This window comes from Nelumbo nucifera, chromosome 4 (genome assembly GCF_055504915.1).
Source record: "Nelumbo nucifera cultivar China Antique chromosome 4, China Antique-T2T, whole genome shotgun sequence".
Classification (NCBI taxonomy): domain Eukaryota; kingdom Viridiplantae; phylum Streptophyta; class Magnoliopsida; order Proteales; family Nelumbonaceae; genus Nelumbo; species Nelumbo nucifera.
In genome coordinates this window covers 58,733,824-58,745,830 of record NC_142652.1, presented here as the reverse complement: position 1 = coordinate 58,745,830, position 12,007 = coordinate 58,733,824, and the positions used below count along the sequence as shown (strand labels likewise).

General features: G+C 38.4%; 1 protein-coding gene across 7 annotated transcripts in view; it reads right to left on the bottom strand.

Annotated features, from left to right (window-relative positions):
• The window catches only part of AGD15 (ARF-GAP domain 15), a 90,100-nt gene extending 78,993 nt beyond the window's left edge, over positions 1–11,107 (bottom strand). Inside the window, exons 1-3 of one of the 7 annotated variants that reach the window (XM_088902543.1) lie at positions 10,970–11,107; positions 10,752–10,808; positions 9,927–9,985 (exon numbers count right to left, since the gene is read on the bottom strand). In XM_088902543.1, coding sequence (XP_088758669.1) covers positions 9,927–9,985; positions 10,752–10,768 — 76 coding nt within the window. In that variant the 5' untranslated portion in view covers positions 10,769–10,808; positions 10,970–11,107. Of the gene's footprint in view, positions 1–9,926; positions 9,986–10,751 lie in introns of all 7 variants that reach the window. The other 6 variants (XR_016085195.1, XR_016085194.1, XR_016085196.1 and 3 more) reach the window with 6 other exon arrangements.
• Between the last annotated feature and the right edge of the window lie 900 nt (positions 11,108–12,007).

Sequence of the window (12,007 nt, the reverse complement as noted above, 5' to 3'; positions counted from 1 at the left end):
GTCCAGGAAGCCCTTGCCTCTCCAGGGTGGTGTTGTGCCATGGAAGAAGAACTCTCAGCCCTTCATCATAATCATACTTGGGACCTCACTGCTCTTCCTCCTGGGAAGCAAGCTATTGGTTGTAAATGGGTTTATACGGTTAAGTATCTGCCTGATGGTAGTGTTGAACGCCTGAAAGTGTGATTAGTTGCAAAAGGGTACTCCCAAACCTATGGTATTGACTGCACAGAGACCTTCTCACCGGTTGCTAAGATAGGGTCAGTTCGGGTTGTGATCTCTCTTGCAGCCATGTACAAGTGGCCACTATATCAGCTTGATATCAAGAATGCCTTTTTGCATGGTGACTTACTCGAGGAGGTCTACATGGAGAAACCTCCAGGGTTTGTTGCTCAGGGGGAGGATGGTAAGGTGTGCAGATTAAGGAAGGCTATATATGGGCTTAAACAATCTCCTCGAGCATGGTTTGGTAGGTTTAGTGAGGTGGTAAAGAAGTTTGGTATGAAACAGTGCAAAGTTGACCATTCTGTATTTAGTCATGACTCTCCGAGAGGAAAAATACTGTTGGTGGTGTATGTAGATGATATTGTTATTACTGGGAATGATAACATTGGTATTGACAGGCTGAAGACTTATCTGCAGGATCACTTTCAGACAAAGGATCTGGGTAAGCTGAAATACTTCTTGGGGATAGAGGTAGCGAGATCCAAGTATGATATTAACCTGTGCCAGAGGAAGTATGTGCTTGATTTGCTGGAAGAAACAGGCTTGTTGGGTGCCAAACCAGCTGAAACACCCATGGACACAAATACAAAGCTAAGCAGTGATATGGATGAAGTGTTTGAAGACCTTGGCAGATACCGACGACTTGTGGGCAAACTGAACTACCTAACCATTACCAGATCAGACATCTCATTTGCGGTTAGTGTGGTAAGCCAGTTCATGCAAAAACCTCTGATTCCTCGTTGGAATGCAGTTCTGAGAATTGTGAAGTATCTAAAAGGGGCTCCGGGTCGCGGTCTGATATATAAGAGTGGGGGAAAACTTGAAATAGAAGGGTATTCTGATGTTGACTGGGCCGGTTCTATGTCTGATAGGCGGTCTACTACAGGCTATTGCACGTTTCTGGGAGGTAACCTGGTGACATGGAAAAGTAAGAAGCAGACGGTTGTGGTAAGAAGCAGTGCAGAAGCAGAATATAGGGCTATGGCACACACCGCCTGTGAATTAGTGTGGCTAAGGAACCTTCTACAGGAAGTAGGGTACAACATTAACACTCCAATGAAGCTCTATTGTGATAATCAGGTTGCAGTTCATATCTCCTATAATCCAGTGTTTCATGAAAGAACCAAGCACATTGAGGTTGACTGTCACTTTGTGAGGGAGAAGGTGCTGAATGGAGAGCTAGACACTACACATGTTAATACAGGAAATCAGTGGGCTGACTTATTTACAAAAGGCTTGAGTCGGGGAAGAGTGGACTACATATGTAACAAGATGGGAGTATATGATATATACTCACCAGCTTGAGGGGGAGTGTTAGCGTAGGGGTATTTGTGTGTTTATACCTAGATTAATGTTGCTGATCTGTAATGTTGTGTTGGAACAAGTGCTCTTAACTTAAGTAAGGGCACATAGGTCTTTTCAGTTATGTTTTAATAATAATATAAATACTTCCTGGCCGACTGGGAGAAGTCAAATTGACTCTTTCAGCTCGAACCAGAATTCTCTCCTCTCTCTTTCTCTCTCTCTTTCACCTTTCTTCTTCTACATAACTGATCTCAAACAGGCAGAACTCTAAGGCAGACCCGAATTCTAACAAGGTCTATGCCTTAGTTTAGTCTGAGGAGAGTAGAAGTGTGCTGAACTGTTCAAAGGGGGAGCAGTTTCCCTGGTAGTCAAGGGAGGTACAAGTGGAAATGGAGGGGATTCTTTTAAGAATGATGACTTATAAAAGAGGGTGGACGATCACATACTATCAAAAGCCCAGGCACACTAGAGACACATGTTGGGATCTCCATGGGAAGCCTATGTGGGCTCAGGAATTAAGTAAAAAATCAGCATTTGATCAAAGTAAAAAAGCCAGTTCAACAAAATCAAAAGAAATACAATTCAGCAATGTGGCCTCTCAAGAGACTCGTCCCATGGCATCTCAAGAATGTCCCTCTGGTTCTGATCCCAAGGAAGTGATTATCAATTCCTCTCATGACCATTTAGGGTTATATGTAGGACACTTTGTCATGTGGATTTTGGCCCCACTCCTACTTCTTTTGTATCTACATCAAGTAACTCTACCACTGAATACCATGTGTCATCTTATACATCTAAATCACCATGGATAATCACTAGTAAGTCAAACTTGTTTTAGGCATATAACCTACTCTCTAGGAGAAATATGGTGAGACTGGTTGATGGGTCATTCTCTACCATAGTCAGTCAAGGAACTATCTCCCTTCCCTTCAGCCTTACAAATGTGTTGCATGTTCCAAAATTGCCTATCGATTTACTTTCCATCAATAGCATACTCACTCTTTGAATTGCTCAGTAACATTTTTCCCTCTTCTTGTGTTTTCCAAGATTTGACCTATGGGAGGACAATCGGTAGAGGAGGAAGTATGGTGGATGGTCTCTACATGTTGAAGAATAAAGTTGGTCTTGTGGCCACACAGTCTTTGAGTCCGTCTAGTGAGAGTTTACTTATAGCACAGTCGTCTTAGTCATTTTTCTTTTGAGTCCTAAAAGGTTGTGTTTCCAAAATTATTTAAGTCTTATGTCATTAAATGAGTTGTCGTGTCAGACATGTCAATTGAGTATACATTGTAGAAGTTCTTTTCTTTTAAGAAATAAAATATCTGAATTTCATTTTCACATTGTTTATTCTGATGTTTGGGGCCCTGTTACTCTACCTTTTGAAACTAGTTATAAGTATTTCATTACATTGATTGATGACTACTCCAATATACTTGGATTTATCCCATGCGATATAGAGATGAAGTGCCAAAGATTGTGAAAGATTTTCAATACGTGATTTTTACTCAATTCTAGATTGAGATTCATATTTTCCAATCAAACAATGCAAAGGAGTATTTTCATAGTGATCTCACGGAGCTCTTTGTTTTATGTGGATCCCTTCATCGAAGCTCTTGTGCTAAGACACCTCAACAAAATGATGTTGCTAAGAGAAAAAATCGTCATCTTCTTGAGGTTGCTCATGGATTGTTATTACATATCCATGTTCCAAAACATTTCAGGATGGATGTTATGTGTGTTGCATATATTATCAATTGTATGCCATCTCGATTGCTAGGGTATAAGGCCCCACATCATCTTTTGTTTCCTAAAGCCCCTTTGTTCTCTATACTATGCAGCTGGTGTGGTAAGTCAATATATGCATGAACCAAGGACTTATCACATGCAAGCAAAATTCTTGCCTATCTGAAGGGATTCCCTAGCGTGGGAAAGATATACTCCAACCATGGGTATTTGAAGTAGATTTGGCAGGATCTATTGATGACAAGAGATCTACATTTGACTACTATACTAGTAGGAAGCAGTTGGTGTGGTAAGTCAATATATGCATGAACCAAGGACTTATCACATGCAAGCAAAATTTCTTGCCTATCTGAAAGGATGCCTTGATAAGGGAATGATGTACTCCAACCATGGGCATTTGAAGTAGATTGGGCAAGATCTATTGATGATAGGAGATCTACCTCTAGCTACTATACTAGTAGGAGGCAAGGTGGTATAATAGAGAAGAGAGAAACAATAGTTGTTGCTCGTTCTAGAAAAAAGGCATAATACAAGGCCCCATGGAGTATTTGAATTACTATGGTTAAAGACCTTAATAATAGAGATGGGAATTTAGATTGATGCTTTGATGAGACTCTATTGTGACAACCAAGCAACTATAAACATCGCTCATAATCCTATGCAACATGACCATACAAAACATATTTAGTAGATCAATATTTCATCAAAGAGAAGATAGTAATATAGGCATGTTGGGATGATGGATATCTATGCTCAACTTGAGGGGGAGTGTTGAGAATCTATAATTATAAGGGCTTTTTGGTCATTGTCTCCTTTTGTATTTGGGCGCCCAAATAAGGGCTCTTTGGGCTTTTGGTTTGTGTTTTTGGGGTATATTGTTTCAGCCAAGGATTCTCCAATTTTTTTTCTATCTATTTTCATGGATATTATACCAAATGGAGGTAAAAAATGGGTTTCTCAATGGAAAACTACAAGAAAAAGTATATATGAAATTACATTTAGGTGTTTCTATTCCAAGGAGTTAGGGCAAGATGTGTAGGTTAAAGAAGTCTCTTTATGGCCCAAAACTTGGTTTGATAGTCTCATAGGTGCTCTCTTGAATGTGAATTTCAAGCAATCCCAATCAGATAATACATTATTCATTAAGATGAGAAATAACTCAATAACTATCTTAATAGTTTATATTGATGAATGATGTAGGAGTGATGATTAGAAATTATTCAACTAAAGAAGTATCTTGCTACTGAATTCAAAATTGAAAACCTTGGAAAACTAAAATATTTTTTTAATTATTGAAGTTGCAAGGTCAAGGAAGGGTATATTTATTGATTAAGGACACTAGCAAGTTAGGAGTCAAGCTAACTGATACTCCACTCCTATAGTCCTATTGATCTTAATCAAGATTTGTGCTTAGAAGGTGATCCAATAACAGATAAGAGTATGTACCAATGACTTGTGGAAAATGGCTCTATATGTGTTTGACTCTTCCTAATATTTCGTATGCTATTAGTGTGGTGGTTCAATATATACATCATCCTCAACTTCCTTGTATGGCTGCAGTAAATTGAATATTAAGCTACTTGAAAAGTAGTCTATGAAGGAGCATTCTCTATTCTCCTCATGGTCATCTCAAAATTGAAGCCTATACTGATGTTGATTGGGTTGGCATAATTGGTGATCATTGTATTTTTATTTGTTGGATATAGCCTAGTTCTTGGAGGAATAAGAAACAACCAGTAGGTGCAAGGTCAAGCACAAAAGCTAAATATAGCTATGGCCCATGGAGTTTCAAAAATTTTATGGTTGTGCAATTTGCTAACAAAAATTGGCATTGACTATGAATGCCCGATGAGATTGTACATTTGTACTATGATAACTAGGCAGCTAAAAATATTTCTGACAGTCCTATATAAAATTACTGTACCAAGCATATTGAGGTTGACAAACATTTTATCAGAGAAAACGTTGCAGGTGGTGAAGTTTGTCTCCATTTGTTAAGTCTGAATCTCAGTTAGCAAATTATTTCACCAAAGATGTTCATTGATCCAAGTTGGAGTCAAATTTATGCAAATTGGGCATGTACAACATCTATGCTCAACTTGAGGGGTGTGTTGAGAGTATACTTGTTATTGTAAGGGTATTTAAGGGTTTAAGTGTAATTTATGTACACAATATAAATACTACTTAAGTGAGGCAGACCCAATTTTCTTCTCCATCACATCTTAATCTTAATCGGAATTGCCAAGTATGTAGACAACTTATTTAGTTCCATATAAGTTTGCCATATTAATCCTTCTCCTTATTGTATCTACTCACTCCATAGGCCTTCCTATTAATGTTCCTAAATTTCAAGTAGCCAAGTGAATTTACATTTCTTGAATTAATTTCTTTACCAGCCCTTGTACAAAGGGTGTGGGAACCTTTGCCTATTTCTCATTGCACTTGGGTCAAGATGCATTGCATCAATTCCAGGAATAACCTATCATGCCTCCATGTGGATATTGGGTTCTGCATGTTTTAGTGAGATGCTGAATGAACAAACATGAATTTTGTGCACTTATTCAAAATCTATGATACTGAAGGAACTATGACAAACAGCTTGATCTTTATACAGATCATGAGAATATAAACATGTCAATTCTTGAAGGAAATTAGAGCTTAACAGCTAAAATAAATTGCTTACTTTTGGAAGTTCTTGGCTTACAGCATAAAGGGAGTTTGAGACAAAAGGTTATGGAAAAAGTCAGTCAAAGAGCTTATTTGTTGGTTATTGTGCAAGTAGGTATTAATTTGGGTCAACAAGGACAAAGGTAGAATTAGGTCAGTAATCTATTTCTTTTACCTTGCTTGAACTCATAATGAAGAAGACTGGAATTTCTCTTTTCAATGAATTCATGAACCTCAGAGAATATTTTCCTATCAAAAAGACACCTAGTATAGATCATCCTAATACATTTTTTGTACTAGAATCTATGTTCCTTTTATGATGTTTGTTCTGTTTGCAATTCTAATCTCAACTAATTTTACCATCCCAGTCTCCAATTCGAATTCAGATTTTTGTACAATCTGATAAATAGCTTTCAGATCCATTCCAGAACATTAAGACCCCCAAAGTTTTCCTTTCTAGGTGTTAGGTTGAAGGTTTTCATGTATTGATGGTTCGGCTGATAAGAGTTCTTATTAGCCTGTATTTGAGTTTAAGTTGTTATGTACTGGGCCTGTGTTAATGGGCCTAAGTTTGTTTAGTGTTTTAAGTTGTCTAGGTGTCCCATCACTAATCAGGGGCATTCCAGTCATTTCCTGTAATATTGTACTGTACTCTAATATAAATAATAGTACTGTCGACTGGGTCATTCAGTTTGACATTCTCAGCATCTCTTGGTCTTCTTCTCTCTTCTACTGCTTCGGCTACAGCATTTCAGCTTTCATGGTATCAGAGCTTTAAGCACCTTCCTGGTTACAGCCGACACCATCTCTTCTCTCTTGCTGTCCTTCTTTTCCTTTTTTATCTGGGTTGCTACTGCGAAACCCTAGGGTTGTAGGAGAACAACACAAGGTTCGAACCTAGGGTTTCCCTTGGTTGTAGGGTGCAAGGGAAGTAAGACCCAGAAGCTGATGTCCTACTAGACTGTTCCTAGTAGTTAGTAGCTATTCGGCTACTAAGAGAGGTCTGTATAGGACAGACCTAGTTGAGGACTGATTTCAGCAGTCCTAGTATTGGTCGTAAGGGGGAGAACTCTCTTCACAGTTGCAGTACTCGAAGCTCAAGTGAAGTCTGCATAGCATAGTGGTGGAGAGCCCTCAGTTTCAGGTCGGTTACCAGCCCAGAACACCTCATTTGCTGCTGTAACTGAACTGCTTCAGAACTGTGACAGTCTCAGCAAGTCTGAAACAGTGTTGCGAGCTGTCAGAACCTTCTTCAATTCTGCAACTAGTCTCTTTTTCAGCACTGTGATCACTTCGGCTAGTCTTAAACAGTGTCATCTACACAGAGGCTGCAATCAAGATGTCTTCAATATCCGGAGAGGTTTCTTCTAGGGATAACAGACCTGCTGCAAGGTCTTCAAATCTGGAAAACCCTAATCTGCACAGCTTGCAGATTACAAGTGTGCTGCTGGATGAATACAACTTCAGGGAGTGGTCCGTTTCTGCAATGTTTTTTATTACTTCCCGTGATCTCACAGGCTACTTGGATGGGAACAAGAAGGAACCTGAGGTTGGTAGTGCAGAGTATGCTGTGTGGCGCAAGGAGAATGCCACGGTTATGTCCTGGTTGCTTGCCTCTATGACTCCTCGGGTTGCCAGGACTGTTCATCACTTTCCTACAGCAACCAAGATTTGGGAAAAGGTGTCTAAGACCTATGGACAGAAGAAAAACAATGCTAGAATCTACAGATTGAATCAAGACATTGCTGCCATAAGGCAAGGGGATATGACAGTTGCAACATACTTTGCAACTCTGGAAGGTTTTTGTGAAAAACTTGACCATCACTTGATATTGGATTGGGAAAATAACAGGGACAAGGAGAGACATGATAAGCAAATTGAAGAGAGCAGAGCCTTTAAGTTCTTAGCTGGCCTGGACCCAGTGTATGAGGGTATAAGGTCACAAATTCTAAGGAGAGATGAATTGCCCAAGTTACACCATGTTTATTATCTAGTGAGGAATGAAGAAGTCAAGAGAAAGGAGATGCAAGTTGACTCTCAGACTCAACCAACTGAACAATTTGGAGAGCATTCAACCCTGGTCTCTACTAAGGGAAACAGACATCTAGACAAGAAGCACCTTAAGTGCACTCATTGTGGTGGTGAGAGACATGTAAAAGAAAAGTGTTGGGTCCTGTATCCTCACCTGAAGCCAGTTGCATTGAAAAAGGACAAGAAGCAACAGAAGGGTCATGCGGCAAGTGGGAATCTTGTCACCACCAACAATGGTGACAACTCACAGAATATACCAACAGTGTCTTCTTCTCCTATGAGGCAGGTTGCTGATTCCTCTGGAGCTAGTGCTTTGGGCTTCACTGCTAGTGAGGTAGAGGTCCTTAGCCGGGCATTAGCCCGTCTAAGGAATAATTCTTTTGCTTCCACCTCTCTTGCCAGATCAGGTACAATCTCTGCCTTTAGTGCAACTAGCTATATTGACTCTACTTCTTGGGTTATTGATTCCGGTGCAACTGACCACATGACACATATGTCCTCCTTATTCTCTTCATATCATTTGTTGTCTGGTCAGGATAAGATGAGAGTTGCTAACGGGTCTTTCTCCACCATCTCTGGACCTTCTTGGCAAGCTAAACATGATTGACATCCATGCTTAGCTTGAGGGGGAGTGTTAGGTTGAAGGTTTTCATGTATTGATGGTTCGACTAATAAGAGTTCTTATTAGCCTGTATTTGAGTTTAAGTTGTTATGTATTGGGCCTAAGTTTGTTTAGTGTTTTAAGTTGTATGGGTGTCCCATCACTAATCAGAGGCATTCCAGTCATTTCTTGTAACATTGTATTGTACTCTAATATAAATAATAGTACTGTCGACTGGGTCATTCAGTTCGACATTCTCAGCATCTCTTGGTCTTCTTCTCTCTTCTACTGCTTCGGCTACAGCATTTCAGCTTTCACTAGGCATCCTGGGCAAACTTATAGTTCATTCTAATGTCCTGTCAATCTGAACCCCAAAACAGTCATAAAACCCTGGTTATACTTGAACTTCCCATCACCATGTAAAGTTTATTTAAGCAAAAATTGTATGAAAACTCTAACAAAAAAAAAGGTTTCAAAACCTTCTTTACAGCAATCATCTCACTAAAACCATGGACTAAGATACACAAGTTGCAGCTACAAATAGCAGCAGAGTTTTTCCAAAGAACAACTTTTGGATTGATCAATTTCTTTTCCCTTCTGTTATTGAAAAGGACAACAACTCTATTTCTTGTTTTTCTCAGTAGGCTTTTTATTACCTTTGACTTCCTTCTTGAGATGATGATCCCCTAAAGAAAAAGAGAGGAGAAGAACAAAGAGCACAAAAGGCCACTTAAGTAAATGTAGCAGCTTACTGCTTACCCAGTTGGAAAATGTTGGGAAGTTTATTCTATTAAATGCTGCAGCTGACTCTAATAAGCATACTAGAGACATTTGGCTCTGTTTCTCACCCAAAAGGAAATGTCTCCAAAGTCCATTTCCAAATGATAAGCACAGGCATCATTTAGATAATAACAACACTTAAAGTCAACAGTTTTAACTAAAAGGCCATTAATTACCATATTGTACTTTAGATGTTGAGCTAAATCAAGAAAGTTTCCAAATTTAATTACCACAGAACTCCATATTACATTCCAACAAAGAAAAAGGAAATTCAAATTTTATTAGAAGAACTTTCTAAAACCAATTGTCTGTTTTCTGAAGTTTTCAGCTTGAAGGTTAGGTCCATATCCACTTCATGCAAAAATATCTGAAGGTTAGGTCCAAATCCAGTCCACCCCTCCCAAGACCCGAGATAGCTAAGACCACCATTAGTAGTGGCCCTTTATATATATGACACCATAAGACCAATTTCTCTTTTTTTTTCTGATGGGTAAAATAAAACCAGTTTTTTGTAAATACTAATGTACAGAAGGGGAGAACCCTTATTATCCAAACAGAAATGTTTAGACATGCATACTTGCTTTTACAGTCTGCGCAGTGTCTGTTCTCTGGCAGCTTAAGAAGGCCCTCCAATATCTGCACATAAGAGGATCCAAATATCGAGACATTACTTGGCTTATAATATAACCCATTTTAATAAAAGAGAAACCATTGCAAATTTAGAAATGAAAATAAACAAAAAAGAATGCTGAAGCTACATGAGGCTAATTGCAAGTTTAGCAGTTATCTTTAATTATTGATTGATTTCCCATTTTATGCCACAAGTAGCATTACTTCAGAATAAGGAATCCTAGAGTATGAACAAATTTCTAATGAAGTCCCATCTTTGCACTTTTGTGTCATTCCTGATTTCAAGTGAACAAGATGATGAATAAGATGCGTTTCTCATGCATATTTTATTATCACAACATAGAGCCGCTTATGCTTTTGGCATTTAAGGTATTTCCCTATCTCTTCGTCCCAACTATAGTGCTCTGCGAGCTGCGACAAACCAAACCTCCACCCCACAAAAAACAAAACCAGAAAACACAAAAAGAAAGCTGGTTCTAACACGTTTTTTTTTCTGCTACTTAATTACACTCAAATTAAAAAAAAAAAATGAAATCGAGCACAGACCCAAGGAACATTAGTTGATCAATCAATCAAGCTCTCGGCCCAAAGAAAGAAAAGAGATCAACCAACCAACCAATCTCATTACACCGAATTGAAATGGGTTGAAAATTCTCATCTTTGTTTTCATCTGTCGGAAAAATCATAATAACTATAAAACATCGATCAGAAACTGAGCAGAACACAATAAGATTGAAACTAGCTTTTTTTTTTGTAAAACAATTGAAAATACCTTGGTGTGCTTGGCATTGAGTTCCTTAGTGACGGAGGCCTTCTCGTTCATATTTGCCTTCTTCGTTTCAGATTTCACCGAGGAGGTAATTCGGGAAACAAGGAAAGGCAAACATACAGAGAGAGAGAGAGGAGAAAAAGCAGAAAGGATTTCATTAAAATTAGAAGATTAAATTATTATGGATGACTAACGAAAAACCAACCGACTCGGCTGATCACCTTGCGCAACGAAGGAAAACGGTTAAGATTCCTACCATCCCGCCATTACACTCATTCAGGTGGACGGTGAAATGGCGGAGCGCGCGTTATTCTGCACACCACCATTTTTGACATTTTGAGTTTTGCATGTCATTTTTGACATTTTGACTTTTGCATGTCTTATTTGCACGGGATCCCTTCAAAAGTTAAAAAGTTTATTTAAAAATTTGAAAAAAAAAATCTTAAAATTTTTATTTTATATGAATTTTGATGTAAACAATTGTTTATATATAAGATAATTAAATAAAATAGTATAATAAAATTAAAAATAATTATTTATTTTATTAATATATTATATATTATTATATAAATATATATGGCCATGCCACGAACCCGAAACATCGTGCCATGCCATGCCATGCCAGCACAACCTGCATAATTGTGCCATGCCTAGCATGGCTCGCATGCCATCATGTCGGGCCAGTCCAAAATCATGCCATCTGTGGCTCGGCACGGGATTAAAATTTAGGTTACAGTTTGAAAAATCACTTAAATTACATTCAAGTTGCTTTTACAATTGATAAATCCTCCCTAACGTCGTTGCAATCTATTTACATGTGATTTGTATAATTCTTTTTTTATTTCAAAACTATTTTTTATGGTGATTTTAACAATTTCTCTTTTCTTTTTCATCTCCCCCACCTCTTCAAATGGAAAAACTTTGGCTGATTGGAAGATTTTTCCGCATAGGCGAACTTGCTTGAAAATCTTGACATAAATTCTGCTTTATCTTTATTGGGATTCTTGTTTGATGTTTTATTTTGACTTTTCAGCTTTGATTCCGCTGTACCAATATTTAGACAAACGAAGAGGCCTCCATTTACGCGAAGAGATTTGCCAATGAAGAACATTGGAGAAGAAGACGTTAAGCGACCCTTGATTATCTTGCTCCCTGCAGACAAAAAGTTCAAAAGCTGAACCCTCCACCCGGTCCAAAGGTGGAGGGGTCTTGGGATCAAGCAATTAGAGAGTATGTAAAAGTGGACAAGGGTGGAATTA